Source organism: Rhizomucor pusillus (genome assembly GCF_041956525.1).
Source record: "Rhizomucor pusillus strain CBS 183.67 unplaced genomic scaffold VTP01scaffold_12, whole genome shotgun sequence".
NCBI classification, from domain to species: domain Eukaryota; kingdom Fungi; phylum Mucoromycota; class Mucoromycetes; order Mucorales; family Lichtheimiaceae; genus Rhizomucor; species Rhizomucor pusillus.
The window spans coordinates 923642-940840 of record NW_027192154.1 but is presented as its reverse complement, the minus strand read 5'-3'; the positions used below and the strand labels follow the sequence as shown (position 1 = coordinate 940840).

Below are 17199 nucleotides of genomic sequence, written 5' to 3'. Positions count from 1 at the left end.
AAGCCGTCTGGCAGGCGAACTATACGATGGAAACAACCCTCGCGGAAATGGCTTTCGCGACAAAATCGGAAACCATACCACCATGCTTCACGCCGCAGCCGGCTTTTGGCAGAAAACGAAAAGCACTTGAAGCATGATTAACCCATCTTTTTCCATTTGTATATATACCCTCAAAATCATTGCCATCTGTACTTGACTTTCCCGCTCATCCACAAATCTTTGAATACTAAAGCAAACATCTTTGTCATCAGTCGCAAAATACAAGGATCAAACCGGTAGTCTGCTTTTGTTTGCACTTGGATGTGCCACGACGAGAATTGGAAGGCGCTTTTTTGCTTCATATGACAAGGTTTCATTTGAACTTTAGAGAAAAAGATTATTTGGGCGCCTAAGATGAGTTGAAGGCGGGAAGCCATGCAACGTTTGAAAATTGATGTTCAGTAGGATGAATATACTCAAAAGCAGCTCATGTTAAAGACCCTTCCACAGTTGTTACATATGTTGGCGTACGAAAGTATCTGCTGATGTTTTTGGCAACTGCCAGTTGCACAAACGTGCAGTGTTACCTATCAAAGCAAGATATTTGTTTGTCGTGAAACGGATCATTTGGTTTTATTAAAAGATTTAGAGGTAAAAACGTATCCACTACTAGCAAGTAAGAAAGTAAAGCATCATTGTCCCAGCAATAACGTAAGTAAAAAGAAAATGGCATAAGAAAACTAAACGGTAAAACTTGATAGAGTGAAATGTGTAGAGCACCGTACTTGCGCTTTCGGTCGTTATATACACGAAAAAAAAGGAATGTGGGATGAGGGTTTGTTGTTTCCGCTGTGCAGTTTTGTCGTCATGGCGATATATCAGTTTGAATGTTTTCGCAGTAAGGGGTAGTGCGTTCGGTATGGTAGGTTGTAGGTTGCATAAAGATCGGTGCAAATGAGTATGTCGTGATTGTATATACAATTGATATGACTGCTGCATTTTTCGTAGTAGATTTTTTGTCTCCTTTTTTTTCACTTTTCCAGTTTTTGAAGATGTGATTTTGTTTGTTTGTTTTAGTCGAAGCCCAGCTCCAATACGCTCAAGGACTCTCCGTGATCTTGTACGAATTGGCAAACTTGGTCCAAAGTAACGAAAAGATCAAACTAGAATGCAAGCGGTTCACGTGAGCAACGCCGCCAGATATGTGTATGCACAGGGTCACGTAATAATTACCTTAATGACAGCAAGGAAGCTGCGTTCCATGACAGTAAGATCTTCGGCGCTGTAGACCGGTGCTACCACATGGAAAATGTTGCGGGCGACAGGATTGGAGTCTTCGAGAAATTTTGAGGCCAACACGACCGATGCCAAGAAAAGTTTGTAAGGCGTGTCAAATTCTATCGTTGAAATACTTAGCATGCAAGACTTTTAGATACAACCAAGCAGGGCACTCCAAAGACATACCTCCTTGCGATCCAGTTGGAAGTTTGCACTTGAGACGATCCAGATATATTAAGGCAACTACCAAGAGAGCTGGCGTGAGTCTGCACTTGTTGTAGACCTGGTGGATAAAGTTGGAGAGACTAGGCAAGCGTCGGTGGGCGTGGCAACGAGCCTCGCGAGGGCATTCGACGATAAGAGCAACATTGGTAGAGATGTGAGCGAGCAGCTGGTCTGGAGGTGGAGAGTTCTTAGCGGGAGTAGTATGGTTGCGCGGCAACTGGACTGGGACAATGGTGGCCATAATGTAATGTTACAAGGCAAGAGAAAGAATAAAAATACAATAAGGCAGAGTGGGATACGAAAATGGCCGCATTTGGATAAATAGTCCTTTTATATATGGTGTGGAAAACGATTTGGGGAGGCTAAATCTCTATTTTTTCTTTTTTTTCCTTTTTTGAACTATTTTTCAGGGTGGCATGCAGTCATCCGTCGGGATTGCATAACCCGCGGCTAAATGGTCAATCAAATGAAGCCCTTTTTACGTTCGCCGTCTCTTTTGTGCTTTTGCCTCATCTGCACTGTCCCCTGCTGCTGCCCGTTTAGATCCCACAGCCTTCAGTTTGCTCAACGTCGCCTGGAGGATTTGCTTTTCGCCAGTACGCACTAGGAGTGCATGCCGCTTATTCCGTTCCCTGCACTGCTGCAGCTGGGCCACATCGTCCTGATAACGTATTTATGAATCCTTCCGAGCCAATCACACCAGTCAAACACTCGCACGCTATCGTTCCTTACTTGCAGAGATGTAGGATATTGCTCCAGACGCTGCTGCAGTAGCTTGATGCCCAACTCTGTTACCTCTGGTGTCAATTTGGGCTTCGGCAGCTTCTGTTTAGATTCCATCCGCTCGAAATCAACGGCAGATGCCCGCAGCACATGCACTGTGATACAACCCGTTTCAGTTTAGCGAAAAAGCATGAGCCATACGCGTTGATAATCACGTACTTGCACTGATCAGTTCCGGTGGCAGTTCATGCTCGGTATTAATCACGAAGCAACTACCAAGAGTGGAAAAAATTCAGAAAAGGATATCTAAAAGGAGACCACCCGCTGGAAAAACGGAGGTCGCGCGTTTCATCCCACTTACTCATCGAGACAATCTTCCTCCATTAAAAACTCTATCTGTATAATTAGAGTTAGCATTTACGCCCACTCACTTTTACAGATCTCTCCCGGCGTTTCGTTCTCCATTCTTGCCTTTTGTTCTCGCATATCCTGGCAGCAAGTATCCACCACTGCTTCTCCGTTGATCTCCACTATATCGTGTGGGTTGTTTTCATCTGCGAACCCATATTTTCGCAACAAATCCGCGTTGCAAAGATCCCCGTATGTGTTGTATATCTGCTCTCCTTCTTTGATTGGTTTGATGGCCTTCATGAGGAGTCCTTCGGGTTCATGGAATAATCGTGCATTGTTGAATCCAGTCTTGTGATTAAGCATGTCCGCCATAGGAACCATCGCCAGCAGGCCTTCCTGCTCTTCCTCCTCTTCTTCCTCCTCTTCTTCTTCGTCATTTTCATCCGTCTCCTTTTTTCTTTCAATCGCCTCTGCTGCTCCATCTGAATCCCGTTTTACCGTCTTTGCGGGCGTTAGCTCATCGTGAAAACTGTATGCCATGATTAAGGAGCCACATCGATGAAATAATTCCACATTGTGTGCGTTGACATCAAAAATGTTCGGATGCCCCTGGCGCGCATAACCGCATGTAAGCTGTGACCTTGCATTTCTCACTTGCACATTTTCCTGACTCCACTACCTTGATGATCGGCTCGAGTTCCCGCTGAAACATAGCCTCTGCATCCTCTTTGCCAATCTTGTCGATAACGTCTGTGCCTTTCAGTTCTTCCAGATCCTCGGCTGACCAAAACATTGGCGTTGAAAATTCGGTGGGAAGCACATCTGTAGGTTGCTGCGTTAGAGCAAGGAAAGAAAACTCTCCCCTCGCCGACAAGTCTTTTTGAATATGGAGATATATATATATAGATCGCTTTTACCAAAATAAGGTTTCCAAAACGAATCTTCCCGTTGACTTTCGTACATCAGGCACAAAATAAGCGGACTCCATCCACTCATCCCGTCAAGGATATCTGCCATCCCTTCTTGCTTGCGAAGCATTGATGACTGGCTCGAGAGCAGCAGCGAGCGCGGTATTGAAAATAAAACTTCCCCTTCCTGCAGGTACAATCATAGTAAGAAACATACAGAGTTCCCCTTTTTACAGTTCCTAAAGGAAAAAGGACGCAATACCTTGATATCCCTGGTGGCAACTACCCCGCGCCCGGCATCATCGCTTTCACGGTAATCCTTAAATGCAATGCCGTCAGAAAGCACAGCTCCGTTGGTTTCCAGCCATTGCCAGAACTTTTGCCCCTTCGCCTCAAAATCCATGATTGATCTGTCAGATCTGGGCAGTGGCTTCTTTCTGCGAAGACAAAGGGAACTGAAATTGAAAAAAAACAAGCAAATGACTTTATTTGACAATTCTTGACGCATTCATGCTAATCATCTTTTACAGATAAACACATCTTCCGTGTTTACCACATGGAACAATTTGTACGTATTCTTACATATTTTATACTCGTGTCCAGCGTGAGCAGCAAGCAGTTTCCTCTTGTCAGCATCGCTCGGATTCCTCAGGTTGCGCTTCAAATATGGCATACGGACATGTCCTTTGATATCATCACTGGAAGCCTCCGGTTCCACAAGTGATTTGACATAATTCTTGTGTTGCATCAACAATTCGTGTTCATCATCAACGCCGCCGAGCAAATAGATCGCCATGTGGCGACTATCGTCTTTATCCTAATATGTAATCCCGTCAGTGTCTTATTCAATGCTCCGAGCAAAAGATTGCGCACTTACCAGCAAACAGATGCGATAAAGATTGCTTTCATCACTTACTATGCTTTCAGCCTTAATTTGGTATGGCGTTAAACATGCCATTTGTGATGTCAGAACCGAATGATTGCTCTGCGCGTGTAGGGCAATCAATTTTTGCGATCCTTTGTCGTTTACGACTGTAAATAGTTGGTTGGCGAGTGCAAAAACGATCTTGTCAGCTGAGCAAAGCACGTAGCCTTTGAGTCCAAAGGTATAGCGGCTGCAGTTCATGAAATCGGTTGGATCAATTTCGCTTCGCACATATTCTTCAAATATTCCAAGCATCACGTCGTAATAAGATCCATGTGTAAAATCCATGTGGATGCCTAACATTAACTTCGTTAGGATACACTCGAGCGATTTCATGGTTTAATAGTACGTACTACCGATATTGACTTTTTTCGCGTCGACATCAAGTTCTGCTTCCAGGCCATCTTTGGTACCAAGAGGATCATTTTCATATTCATCTGATAATATCTTAATGCAGTGGAGACGTTCGTATAGATTCTAAAAATTATGTCAATCAAAAAGTCTTGTGTCCAAATTTTTAGCAGCTTTACCTGGTACAATCGATAGAGACAATAAATCGCATCATTTACAATGAACAAATATGCAGATTCAAAGGAAGAAATTGCGCTCGGTTGATCGTGGGGTAGAGCACCGTGTGACAAAGAGGGTATAATAACAGATTCCAGGGTTGAAAACATCTTCTCACGAAGTTGTTTGCCGTATACAGATTTGCTTTCAACAAAAGATGCAAGGAGACGGAATATATCCTTGTGGATATCATTGTCGCTAAACTCGTACCGAAGTTGTGGGTCGTAACTTATTCGATTTCCGTTAATGTCATGTTGCTCCTGCCGTAAAGCTTCGATCTCCGTAACCAACATTTTGTTGGAAAGGATTTTTTTGTCGCTATTTTTAACGGTGTTGCTTCGATAATCAAGCGCTTTGTAATAATTCTCGGATTCTACTTTATACCAATGCTTCTTCTTCTGATTCTACTCCAAAAGATTAGCCTGCGAATTATCTCGGTCATCGGCATGATTTTACCTGTTCTGCCTTCCATTCTTCCAATTTCGCTCTCAGTCGCTCCAACACCGGCTTAACGGTTTGGTCAGGTTTCGATTGGAGTAATGCAACAATCTCCTCGACGCGTTCATTGTCGTACATTTTCGTAAATACGCGTTTGTATACCAACGAACTGCAGGATGCAAGTTTGGTAGATGCGCGGTATTTTGCACGCCGTTCCTGAGGCAGGCTCGCGAGCTCGTTAGATATCTCTTCGAGCAGCGCTATCGTTGTGCAGGCAGCATCGATCAGAAGGTCGTGACTGTATCTTTCCTCTTCTATGCGATGAAGGATTTCTTCGGATTGATTCTTTGCTGACGCTATGAAACCTGAGTCCTCACTCGCCCAGATAGGATGAGACACGTATTCATCGTTCAGTACTTCCCGGCAAAGCGCATCGCGACCCGAACACTCGCCTAAGCTCTCCTGTAGCAAACTGTAAGCTTCACCTTCTTACATTCCATAATGCGACAAAGCTTACCGTTTTAGGCAATCGCCTGTAACTTGGACCACCACGGTCTGGCCCGCTACGAGATATGTTTGCAGAATACTGCGTTTGGTTATCGTAAAGATCGCTGAGAGATCGTCGATCTTCGTACGTTTTTGTTTCGCTTCCACGCGAGCCACTCATTTTCGAACTGTTATCGTCTTCCATGGTCATCCTGTCCAGAATGCTCTCCCCGTCGCAGCTCTGCGATGTATTCTCTCGTTCACCATCATAATCCTCTTCTTCATCCTCTTGCCCATCTCCGGCGCCATTATCGGGTACAGAAACATGCTCATTCGTGTCGTTATCGTGTGCAGAGTTTTGGGCCGTGATTGAATCTTCAGATGTTACATGCAATGTTGGTGTACTGCAGTCTTCACTGTTTGTAATCGACTGACGAGTATCGCTTTCAATCACTGGCTGTCCATTGTTGTGCGATGTGATGTCCTCTTCAGCTAGATTCGGGTTGGTATTGTCATCGACATTTGATGTCTCCGAAGTCCTGGAGGACGATGGAACACCGCCTCCCTGGTCGACCGGCGTATTCCATTCGCTTGACAGGAGGTGTCTCAACAACTCTCTGGTTTCCGGAGGTAATTCTTGTTCGTCTACACTGGTCGTTGTAGTCTGCTCATCGAAAATGTACCCAGTTTTTAAATTCGTATCCTGCTCGCCATCATCTACGGAGGTGTTCGTCAAACGCAATAGCTCAGCCTCATTAACGTTATTGGATGCGGTGCTGAGACGCTGTTCGTTGTTGTTTTTGGCTGGCAGACTATCGGAAGCACTTGATGGTACTGCACAGGCGTCGTTTGAGTACTGTTCAACTTTTTGATCCGTGCCATTTTCATCGTTTAAGGCAAGGTTCAATTGACCTTGAAGGTTCACAGAATCGTTCCTGGATACTTCTGGAATCGTTTGCTCTTCAACATTGCTAGGTAATCGAAGTAGACCTGCAACAATACTTTGTGTTGGTGGCAATCCTGATAAAGGTGATTGGCTTTGCCTATCGTATGCTGTACATTCGGCATTTGATAACACTTCGTTTTCGACCTTTGAGGGTGTCCTCATTTCGTCCTTTCCGGAATTCTGAGCTGGCGAGTATCTGATTTCCGAAGATATCTCCATACTATCGGTATGCTGTGACTCCGAGGTTCTCTGCGGTTTCGTACTATGTTGCTCGTACGGTCTCGATAAATCTTTAGCATTTTCGTTAGCCGATATTCGTTCAAACTCATCATCCTTCGAATTGCTCGGAGAAGACGATTCTAATCGAATTCTTTTGTTCTTTTTGAAATGTTCGAACGTTGGCGAGTTTGGTCTGCTATGCATCGAAGGGTTGATAGTCGAGGCTCTCTCTAAGGATTCGGAGGAATTGGGTTCAGGTGATGGCAGCAATCCCTCTTGAACGATTGTCGCTAAGTCTGGTAGGACAGGTTCCCCTTCGAGCATATGTGCCTGTGTTGTCAGGCGCTCTATATCTCGAGCATCGTATGTCAAGATTCCCAAGAACTCTTGATATAAATCGTCGCTACCAAGCAAATAATTCGTTGCATTTTCAAGTAATTTGTCGCGATCCAAGTAACCTGAGTTGTAAAGATCGAGAAGACGAAGAAAAGATTGATATGTGAATGAGTTGCCGAAGAATCGTTTCACTCGTTGAAAAAACGTCGTATTTTCTGCAGCGTCTTCCGGTGAACGTTGCAATATGCGTTTCTATGTTGTAAGTGAGTATAAAGAATGATAGTGACATGTGGTATCTTAACATACGCCGTGTCTTTTATCATTTGCAATATGCCAAAGATGAGACACGCCTAAAAAATTGTAATTAGCTTGGAAAAGATTCAATAAAAACTTTAGTCTATTGTACCTGTTACGGAAGGAATCGATCTGAAGCTTTGTCTATCTGCTGATCCACGACGGCTGTGGCCTCCCATCGAACTGTTTGCTTTCTCCAATAACTTCCCAACTTGAATACAGACCTAGAGTATGACAAAGCAGAGCTTATTAACTTGCGTCACTTACATCCAGAAGCATAAACATAGATTACCTCATTCATAGGCATTTGTCCGCGTTGCTGTCGTTCCAGCATTTTCAGAAACTCGAGATATTCGTCTGGACGACCGGCAAGTTGTGACTAAAGGCAAGTGGAGATTAGAACCCAGGCGTCTCTCAAGATGAGTAATTATTGTCTTATTCCATCATTTGAGTACCTTCAAGCTGTTTACTAAAAGAAGATCTTCATTTGCAATAGCATGTCCAATACGGTTGCTTTCAACAGGTATATTACCCTGGTCCTACAGATATCATTGATATTTCTGTTTTCAAACAAGGTTGCGCGCGCCCAGAGTTACCTTATGCCCGTCCTGCGGCAAGTCAAATACTGGAGGCAATATGGAATAGAAACCCTCTAATAGGTGTGGATGCTTTCGAAAGATCCAACTTGCGCGGTCCATAGCTTCTGGCGTCGAAATGCTGCTGCAAAGTGTTAATCGCTTTGTTGAAGCAAAGTCGATCTGATAGTCTCCGCACCTTTTTGAAGTAATGCCGTGCAAGAGATCGTCGAACGCGTTGCATAGATCTGGACGTCCCCCGAGTTCGGATCTAACCTGGTTTGAGTAGGTAGTGTAAAGGCTTTGTGGAAATGAATGTCCAAGTTCCCTGAATGGGTAGGACATATTGGCGGAGGAAAGAACGAAGCGGTGCGCACTGCAGAGTGCCATCCATTTGTTGCCCGAGTTCCTGCATGCAGAAAAGATGGCCTGAGCAGCGCATACCTATATTTTATTGTTTTGGCTTTATGAAATAAGAGCATCCATTCATGCAATGTCTATACAGAGTATTACGCTGATACCGTCCCCTGTTCGTTATTGCGTATCTCATTAGCATTAGATATCATAATCTGGCAAGGCCGTTTCAATTTCCATGTCTACACCAGCAGACATGTCCAAAAGTATGCAATCAGATTTATCAGATAGGTAGGTTACCTAACATACAGCATACCCGAGAACGCAGCTTAGATGGGACTATGCCCACTTGCTTGCGGGTATACATCGGCCCGATGCCCGCTTTACCCCGCCTAGATATTGAAAAAGATCGCTTGATGGCAAATCTACGCGCCTTATTCGCCCTTACTATTTCTCTGCAAAAACGAGGCAAAATGTCAGGCAAGTCAGCTTCAGAACTTTGGGTGGATCTCTATGTTTTCTGACTGTGTCTGTACGTACAGCTCTCGCAAAAGAACGCGCCGTAGCTATCCAAGCTGTGCTCCAGGCAAGCAAAGTATGTCAGTCTGTATTTCAGCATCTCGTCGCCAATGAGACTTTGACCAAGAACGACAAATCTCCCGTCACTGGTAATGGGATTAACGCACGCTGCTAGTACGTGGTGTACTGATATTGTTTCCAGTGGCCGACTTCTCGGCTCAGGCCATTATCAACACATATTTGCACAAGGCTTTCCCGGAAGATCCTATCATCGGCGAAGAAGACTCGAAAGATTTGCGTGGAGACGAAGGCAAAGTACTTCGCGAAAAGGTTTTCACATTGACAAACGGTGTTCTCGCAAAAGATGAACAGTTAAGCGAGGAAGAGGTATGAAATGTTGCTTTGAGTTTCAAGATTAAGAAAGCTGTTGACAGATCCTCTCAGATCTTGAATGCTATCGACCGTGGCAACTATGCCGGTGGTCCTAAAGGAAGTATGTGAAATAATATAAATACCCAAAGGATGCATGGATACTTACAGATATGCAAAGGACACTGGGCTCTTGACCCAATTGATGGAACCAAGGGATTTTTGCGAGGTGGACAATATGCAGTCTGTTTGGCCTTGATTGTCGACGGCGTTGTCCAACTCGGTGTTATGGGTACTCCTAACCTTCCCGTCGATCCTGCCAAGCCTGATGGAGAAAAGGGCACCTTGTTCGTTACTGTACGAGGAGAAGGCGCTTTCCAGGTATTTTTGCATAGTCGGTATTCTTGCATAAACAATGATAGCTTACAACGGATTCAGCGCTCCTTCACCGATGTCACCGAAACCAAGATTCAGTTCAACAACATCACATCGACTGATCAAGCCACTTTCTGCGAGTCAGTGGAGGCCGGCCACTCATCGCACGGTGACGCTGCTGAAATCGCAAAACTGCTGAATATTACCAAGCCAGCTGTCAGAATGGACAGTCAAGCCAAATACTGCTCGATTTCTCGAGGAGATGGCGATATCTATTTGCGTCTGCCGACAAGCAAGGCTTATGTCGAAAAGATTTGGGTACTTGACAGTCAAGCCAGCTTGAAAATGCCTAATCTCTAACAGTATCTATGGAACGTAGGACCATGCCTCTGGTTCTCTGCTGGTCACTGAGGCCGGAGGTAAAGTTACCGATATTTATGGAAAACCTCTTGATTTCTCTATTGGTCGCACACTCGAAGCCAACAAGGGTGTTGTGGCCGCGAACGCTACTATTTTTGATACCGTATTGAAAGCTGTGCAACAAGTTCTTAAGATTTAACGGGTTGAATCGTTACAAGAGAACATAGAAGTCTATAAGGCTACATTGGGTTTTCATGTATAAAAGATTGATTCGTAAGAGTTTACATTTCCAGAGCTGGTCCCTGAATCTGCGTCTGACGTCTAGTAAATTATGAAATCAAACCATGTTAGCCTGTGAGGAGAACCACGTAAACAGCCACACCTTAGGGATCTTATGCGACAAAATAGCTTGTCTTGTGGAATAATAAAAAGAAATGACCAGTTGAGTATAAATGTCATGATCTCTGTATCCGTTTGGTCGCATCGCTTTAGTTAGACACGAAACAGCCTAATCAAGGAGTATTGTGAGTATACACATAGCGCACGCCGATATTAAAACGCATTACATGTAAATTCGCAGCTGCAATGGCGCTCGGTGTATATGCGCCGGCTGATATCTCTGAAGAACGTTCAATGATCCTTTGAGCTGAGCGAGCCATCGAGGGTATGTAAGCGACTGTTTCTTCCAATTTCTGCAAAACACTTCGCGCTTAGCAGGCCTGCTATTTCAACGGTATATCCTTGGTTGGAGTTTACCTTGCAATATTCAGGCGAGAAGACAAGTGGATAATCAATTATAAGCTTGGATGACCAGAGCTGATTGAACGCTGTGCATAAGTAGTTACGCAATACTTCTGGTGGATCCTCCAGCATATCCGACAATGCATGAGGTTGTAATTAACGGAGCAGTCAAGGACTGATGCGATGGGTCACCCATTGCGTTGCAAGCGCTCTCATGAATTAGCCAAAAAAAAGGATATGATCTGTATTCCATTCTACGGAGATACATAGGCGTTTCAAGCTACCGTGAGGCATGGCTTGCTTCAATAAATGGGAAAGCGGTGTAGTGTTAGCTGCACTGGATGCTTTGTATTGGCTGATGGCTACAGAGATAGAAGATGTAAAATTAATAAATATTCCAACACGCATGCCCTGCACCAAATTTACACCGTCGAGAATGGTTTCTAGCAACGGTTTGCTGCAAAGCTATACCGCATTGCTTAAAGCACTGCGATTTAAGCAGTAAGGTCCCTTGATTACGCAAGCATAGAAAATTTTATCTTACGTTTTCAACAGGCTGATGCAGCCAGCCTCTGGGGGCCAGACACTCTATGCCATTGATGTTACCGATGCAGTAAGCAATATTGTCAAGGACCAGATGCAGTGATGGCAGTCATAGTAACAATGAAAAAGAAAGGATATGTCTATCTCCAAAGTACCACTGCTCAAGACGACATCTAGTTTCTCAAGTGAGAATATATCGTCCAATTGTGGATGGTGCGCGTAAGAAATGCAAGATATGCATCTCATTCTCAAGAAATTGAAGGGGCATGCGGCATCGGTGGCTGACATGAACTGCTGTCTCTGCTTGATAGTCGTTGGTATAATCAATGCTACTTCGCGCTCACGTTGGTAATGGTTCAAATTGGTTTGCACAGATTTATAGCAAGCCATAGCAGAAATAGATGCGATTTAAAACAATGGAGAAAAATGAAAAATTAAAGTGCTGTCAAGAAGAGTCCGTGACGCGTCCACGTATGTCCTTTGCAATACATACGTTCGATGGTACAGCTCTCTTCAAATTAATGCAAAAATGCACCGTGTTCCATAAGGCAAAATACTATCAGGCTATTCAAAAACTCATTCATCTTCACTGAATTGGTAAGCAATATTAAAGGGCTGGATTTATACCACAAAAGTCCTGCACTTGCCTGACGCATTCATTATTTTTCATATTTCCTTTGATTCTTATTAGTAAAAGCCTCAAATACTTAGTCATCGATGCAGAACATTCGAGTAGGGTGCTGTCAGGACGTAGTAAACACAGGTCACGTTGAAATGTCTGCAACAGTCAGCAATTCCTAAGCAACCCATAATCTCACGTCGGACATTGAATTTGTTCATGGATATAAAAAGCATCACCCTTGGATGAAAGAAACTTTTCCATATCACAAACGATGACAACCCGCGTTGCTAGAAAGATCATTAAATCCGTCCTATCCCGCGAGCAAATGGATGGCGTTGGTGCTCGAGGTGAGTATTATAGCCATCGACTTGTATACATTGTATTAACCTGTTGGATCATTCTAGTTTACCGAAGCATTGGCAGCCACCAGCTTCGCAACCTCGACCCATTCCTTATGCTCGATGAATTTGATGTTAGAGCGCCAGGAGGCTTCCCTGATCATCCGCACCGTGGTTTTGAAACCGTGACCTATATGCTCGAAGGCGAGTTTCTTCACGAAGACTTTAAAGGACACAAAGGACGCATCGGCCCTGGTGACTTGCAATGGATGTCTGCTGCCCGTGGAATTGTGCATGCCGAAATTCCTGCAAACAACAGCCGTGCTCATGGTTTACAGCTTTGGGTTAACCTATCTGCGAAGGACAAGATGGCCGAGCCAAATTATCAAGAATATCCCGCTTCCAAAGTTACACACGTTTCCCCAGAACCTGGTATAGATATCAAGGTCATTGCTGGCGAGTCCTACGGTGTCAAGAGCCCTGTTATGACACGAACGCCGACCATGTTTATCGATGTCAAGCTGGCAAAGGGAAAGACAATGGAGCAAGTTATTCCCAAGGAGTACGCTGGTTTCATTTATACTATCGCTGGAACGGCTCTTTATGGTTCGGACAAGCACAAATCGGAAGCCCACCATACTTTGGTCCTCAGTGAAAATGGTGGTACTTATATTCCCGTCGAGTCTCTGTCAGACGATTGCCATTTCGTCATTATTGCCGGTCAGCCCATCCGAGAACCCATTGTGCAATATGGTCCGTTTGTCATGGTAAGTGATACATCGAGAATTATGAAAAGATCATAAATATTTGACTCTCCAGCCGCATTGTAGAATACCCAGCAAGAAATTTACAAAGCATTCCATGATTACGACCGAGGTGTGAACGGTTTTGAAGGCGCTCCTGCCTGGCAATCGACTATTCGCGACCGTTGGACATAAATGCTTTAAAACATGGATATTTTAGATATATTCTTTCTTATATTTCTTTGTACATAAATTCTATGTAGTTATTATATTTACAGTGATGTCTTTTGCTTCTTTTTAGCGTGATACTTTTCCTTCTTGACTTGGTCAGAATCGCATCTTGGCCGATCCATCAACTTTTTGTATTTAGCAGACCGTAACTCTTTGCCACCGCCGAGAACAACAGCCCTGCTGCTGCTTGAATCATTGTCTAAGTACTGTGCCAGGTTCGTTTCGGTTGTCACAGGGAATGGCAGCATGTATCGCATAAACGTTTGATACAATAAGGTCTTGGTCATCGAAGCGCTCCAAGAGTCTCGCCAATGCTGGTAAATTCTGGCTGGGCTCGGTATCGTAGGTCCTGTCGCATATACCCAATCTATGCCGTCAAACTCGCACTCGTATAACAAAAGTGGAAGTTCACTTGCCATCGGATAGTCAGGTCTAGAGGGTATCTTTTCGATATTCAAGAGATCCTTGACTATAGTCGGCTCTTCTAGACGCTGACCGACCAGAAATAGGATGGACATTATACATCGCACTTGGTGCCATAAGAACGCTGTTCCTTTGAGCTCTACTTCCCAGAAGTCTACATTTGGTCCAATCTTCTCCTGAGTATTTGCTACAGGTCTGATGTCGAGCGAGAGTATTGTGCGTACATAGTTGGTGATGTTTTTGGATGGATCCAATTTACAAAAGTTTCGAAAGTCGTGATCGCCTAGCATATAGCTTGCTCCCTCTCGCATTGCATCGATATCCAGTGTCCCCTTGCAGAAGAAATATTTGTAGGTTCTTGATTTGCAGTCAAAGCGAGCGTTGAAATCTGGAGATACTGGTGCCCACGCTAACACACGAATATCTTCGGGAAGCAGACGATTGATAGTCTCCAGATACGGTATCTCTGGTGTGCCTGGGTTGTTGCAGCGTACTTTGAGTGAGACAACCTGCCCGAGACCACTCACGCCTTTATCTGTTCTTCCGCATCGGGAGAAGTTGCAGTTTTCTGGATCGACAATAAGCCTGCAGTTTTGCAACGCTTGGAAAAGCCGGCCTTCAACTGTAGGCACTTTGACTTCATCTCCCTGCGCTGCAAATCCCATGTAGTTCCAACCGAGATACGCAACTTTAAGTGCAATGTGTCGCTGGCTGTATTTGCTTATATCGAAGGGCCGTTCTTTCTTCATCGATTTCTTCTGTTTCTTGTCCGTGGTCGTCGTGGTCGTCGTGTTCGTCGTCGGGCTCGCCGTTGCAGAAGTAGCGGTCTGTCCTTCGAGTTGTGCAATGCGCTCGAGCAATTGATCTCGAGACCATCCATCATACCGACTGGCAGAAGACTCCATTCGTAGCAGCAATAGGTGTGTTTTTCTCGTTGCACGGATTCGAGCTGCAGCGCGGAATGTCCAAGTGCAAAAGAGCATACAACTGGCTCCACAAGCCACTGGAACTGGATTCTTGCATTATCATTATGCAGAAATCGTATTGCGGCTGTCAAGGCCGCCCTGATCTAAAATTCTACTTTAAGCTTTTCTTTTGATATTGCTCGACTTCCTGCTGTATTAATATGCTTTAAAAAGCGATAACAAAAGCCTTATCTGAACCATTCCAGGCACCAGTGTGCGATAGCGTACTTTCTACAGACTACCGGATACTTGAATTCGTAATAAGTAGACAATATATCGACATGCAAATAGATGAAGTAAATAGTTGAGTAAGACAATCTCGCGTGTGCTTTCGATATGAGCTTCAGACTATGAATACTGAGCTTATTTGCGCCTTCAGCATCGTTTAATTAGGATGAATTTGGATTGAGTCGCTTCCAACAATGTGAGCCACATTAGCCAATATGACTCAGCCCAGCGAATTTAGGTCACCATAGTGAAGGGAAGGGAATTGCTACGGGCAGGGCTAAAGGGCAGAGCTAAAGGGCAGGTCCAGCGGATTTGAATTACACAGGTCTCATTATGGGCAGGTACTGATATACGTAAGAAATGAGAAAAATGTTAATAACACGAAGACGAAGGTTACTCACAAAATAAAGGGTAGTGGCTATAAAAACTAGGTTTATTGTAGACCAAGCATTTACGAAGGTGCGGAACTCCAAAGTCACGCATAACGTGTTTGCGGAGGGTGGTTCCTATGCGTGGTTTCTTCGAAACCTGTCAGCGGTGGTTATTGTTTAATGCTTGCCCAGATTTATGTGGTTTACCACACAGTATCTTTACGGAGAACCTTTTCCCTAATTTCACCGCTGCAGTACGCGTTCGCGGCAAGGTGCATGATGTTTTTGTAATTGATATTAAGAAGCCTGGAGGAAAATATCCTGGACCCTACAGTGATCAAGGCGAACTAGGGAAAGAACTAAATATGATGATGATTGACGTCCTGGTGGCTGCCGGGGTGAACAAGTCCATCGTTGTGATCTGCTAGTAGCAGGTACGTTGCGATTGTTGTAAGTGAAATGAGTATTACGACGGAGTGCCAAATGTTCTCATCGTTTTGAAGCAGGATCGTCTTACAAAGTGTTTCGGTTCACACTGGATAACAAAATGGTGATCAGTGATTTTGAAATGATTACAACGGTATAGCATTTGCTACAGCTACCACGTATTATGGAATGTTTAATTCAAATCAAGGTACTACTTTAATTGAAGAGGAGAAACTAGAACTAAAATTAATTTCTACAGCAGGATTTGATACCAGCAACGAAATGGCAGGTAATTACCAAAAACGCGTCATGATACCACCCTCCCCAAATCCATCGTGCGTGACTCTGGAGTTCGCGCCTGCGACAAATCCTTAGCACTAAATAAACCTAATTTTGATAACGGCAACCCTTTATTTTGCCACTCGCATCCTTTCCTAAACATTCAACATCTTTAGTAACCTTCGTCTTTGCGTTATTAACATTTTGCTCATTTCTCGTTTCCATAATAAAATAAGCTCCAAGGATCAAATCTAAAAGTCACCTTGTCCTGAGCCACGGTGTCGGCGGTCGTTCGGACCTCCGGTCCAAGTTGAACAACCATGACAGCATCCTTCTTGTGTTCATATTAACGAGCAGGACCTGTGTGAGTCATGCGATGCGCGATTGAACCTCTTTAAACCTGATTTTAGAATGATTATCCAAGATATGGAATGCTGAGAAATGCTGATAGCTGGATCTTGTTTACTGGTAGAAATTAATTCAGAGTTTAGAATGATATTGTCTCTTTGCCTGGCGGATATTGTATAGGGAAGGAGAGGTGAGCCAAAAAGCATAAAGATATATATCTACAACCCTCCTAGGACCCTTTAGTGCAACAGCCCGCCCGTGGTTTTCCGTTTGTCAAAATGAGTTACAACATTCAGTGTAAATTAGTCATGATACCAGCACTCGGCAACCGTCGACGTGGCGCGTGTGGCTGCAATGTTCATTTCTCGATGGAGACGAGTTTGCAAGTGAATAAGTCAGAAAGGAGTAACAGTAACAGGATAAAAGTTTAGAATAAACAGACTTAAGCGATGGAAGATATATTCAAACGATTGTGGATGGGCGGGGAAGTGAAATAGAGATGATAATTTTGAGGAAATATACAATGTGGAACACTGGATATTCACGCTTCAGGATATTTTCTTTTTCTGCCGAAATTTGGCCGTAGCGGTGAAAAGCATGGTGGAAGGAGCACTGTCTTCGGTTTCGTATCGAAAGAAAGCGGGCAAGGCTGACCGTCAGAATCCATTTCCGCAAGGGTTGTTTCCATCGTATAGTTCGCCTGCCAGACGGCCT

General features: G+C 44.2%; 8 protein-coding genes across 8 annotated transcripts; 3 read left to right on the top strand and 5 right to left on the bottom strand.

Annotated features, from left to right (window-relative positions):
• Nucleotides 1-1052: 1052 nt before the first annotated feature.
• Nucleotides 1053-1723, bottom strand: VTP01DRAFT_2363 (uncharacterized protein; the record flags this gene model as incomplete). The annotated part of the gene is made up of 3 exons (XM_069380816.1): nucleotides 1053-1142; nucleotides 1213-1376; nucleotides 1444-1723. 3 exons carry the CDS (start codon nucleotides 1721-1723, stop codon nucleotides 1053-1055), a joined length of 534 nt encoding a protein of 177 aa, XP_069237866.1.
• A 237-nt stretch (nucleotides 1724-1960) lies between these two features.
• Nucleotides 1961-3867, bottom strand: VTP01DRAFT_2362 (uncharacterized protein; the record flags this gene model as incomplete). Its single annotated transcript, XM_069380815.1, has 8 exons — nucleotides 1961-2143; nucleotides 2215-2360; nucleotides 2425-2477; nucleotides 2567-2601; nucleotides 2677-3165; nucleotides 3236-3378; nucleotides 3474-3651; nucleotides 3727-3867. The coding sequence occupies 8 exons, from the start codon at nucleotides 3865-3867 to the stop codon at nucleotides 1961-1963; spliced, it is 1368 nt and encodes a 455-aa protein (XP_069237865.1).
• Nucleotides 3868-3981: 114 nt separating this feature from the next.
• On the bottom strand, nucleotides 3982-8595 carry VTP01DRAFT_2361 (uncharacterized protein; the record flags this gene model as incomplete). The annotated part of the gene is made up of 12 exons (XM_069380814.1): nucleotides 3982-4281; nucleotides 4342-4685; nucleotides 4743-4866; nucleotides 4920-5360; nucleotides 5413-5856; nucleotides 5912-7633; nucleotides 7688-7731; nucleotides 7788-7899; nucleotides 7968-8054; nucleotides 8131-8214; nucleotides 8272-8392; nucleotides 8450-8595. The coding sequence occupies 12 exons, from the start codon at nucleotides 8593-8595 to the stop codon at nucleotides 3982-3984; spliced, it is 3969 nt and encodes a 1322-aa protein (XP_069237864.1).
• Nucleotides 8596-8978: 383 nt separating this feature from the next.
• On the top strand, nucleotides 8979-10426 carry VTP01DRAFT_2360 (uncharacterized protein; the record flags this gene model as incomplete). The annotated part of the gene is made up of 7 exons (XM_069380813.1): nucleotides 8979-9084; nucleotides 9147-9272; nucleotides 9326-9510; nucleotides 9568-9616; nucleotides 9674-9873; nucleotides 9931-10185; nucleotides 10247-10426. The coding sequence occupies 7 exons, from the start codon at nucleotides 8979-8981 to the stop codon at nucleotides 10424-10426; spliced, it is 1101 nt and encodes a 366-aa protein (XP_069237863.1).
• Nucleotides 10427-10564: 138 nt separating this feature from the next.
• VTP01DRAFT_2359 (uncharacterized protein) lies at nucleotides 10565-11100 on the bottom strand (the record flags this gene model as incomplete). The annotated part of the gene is made up of 3 exons (XM_069380811.1): nucleotides 10565-10735; nucleotides 10794-10919; nucleotides 10984-11100. 3 exons carry the CDS (start codon nucleotides 11098-11100, stop codon nucleotides 10565-10567), a joined length of 414 nt encoding a protein of 137 aa, XP_069237862.1.
• A 160-nt stretch (nucleotides 11101-11260) lies between these two features.
• VTP01DRAFT_2358 (uncharacterized protein) lies at nucleotides 11261-11614 on the top strand (the record flags this gene model as incomplete). The annotated part of the gene is made up of 2 exons (XM_069380810.1): nucleotides 11261-11469; nucleotides 11524-11614. 2 exons carry the CDS (start codon nucleotides 11261-11263, stop codon nucleotides 11612-11614), a joined length of 300 nt encoding a protein of 99 aa, XP_069237861.1.
• Nucleotides 11615-12404: 790 nt separating this feature from the next.
• Nucleotides 12405-13409, top strand: VTP01DRAFT_2357 (uncharacterized protein; the record flags this gene model as incomplete). The annotated part of the gene is made up of 3 exons (XM_069380809.1): nucleotides 12405-12480; nucleotides 12538-13238; nucleotides 13302-13409. The coding sequence occupies 3 exons, from the start codon at nucleotides 12405-12407 to the stop codon at nucleotides 13407-13409; spliced, it is 885 nt and encodes a 294-aa protein (XP_069237860.1).
• Nucleotides 13410-13486: 77 nt separating this feature from the next.
• Nucleotides 13487-14773, bottom strand: VTP01DRAFT_2356 (uncharacterized protein; the record flags this gene model as incomplete). Its single annotated transcript, XM_069380808.1, has 1 exon — nucleotides 13487-14773. One exon carries the CDS (start codon nucleotides 14771-14773, stop codon nucleotides 13487-13489), a length of 1287 nt encoding a protein of 428 aa, XP_069237859.1.
• Nucleotides 14774-17199: the final 2426 nt, after the last annotated feature.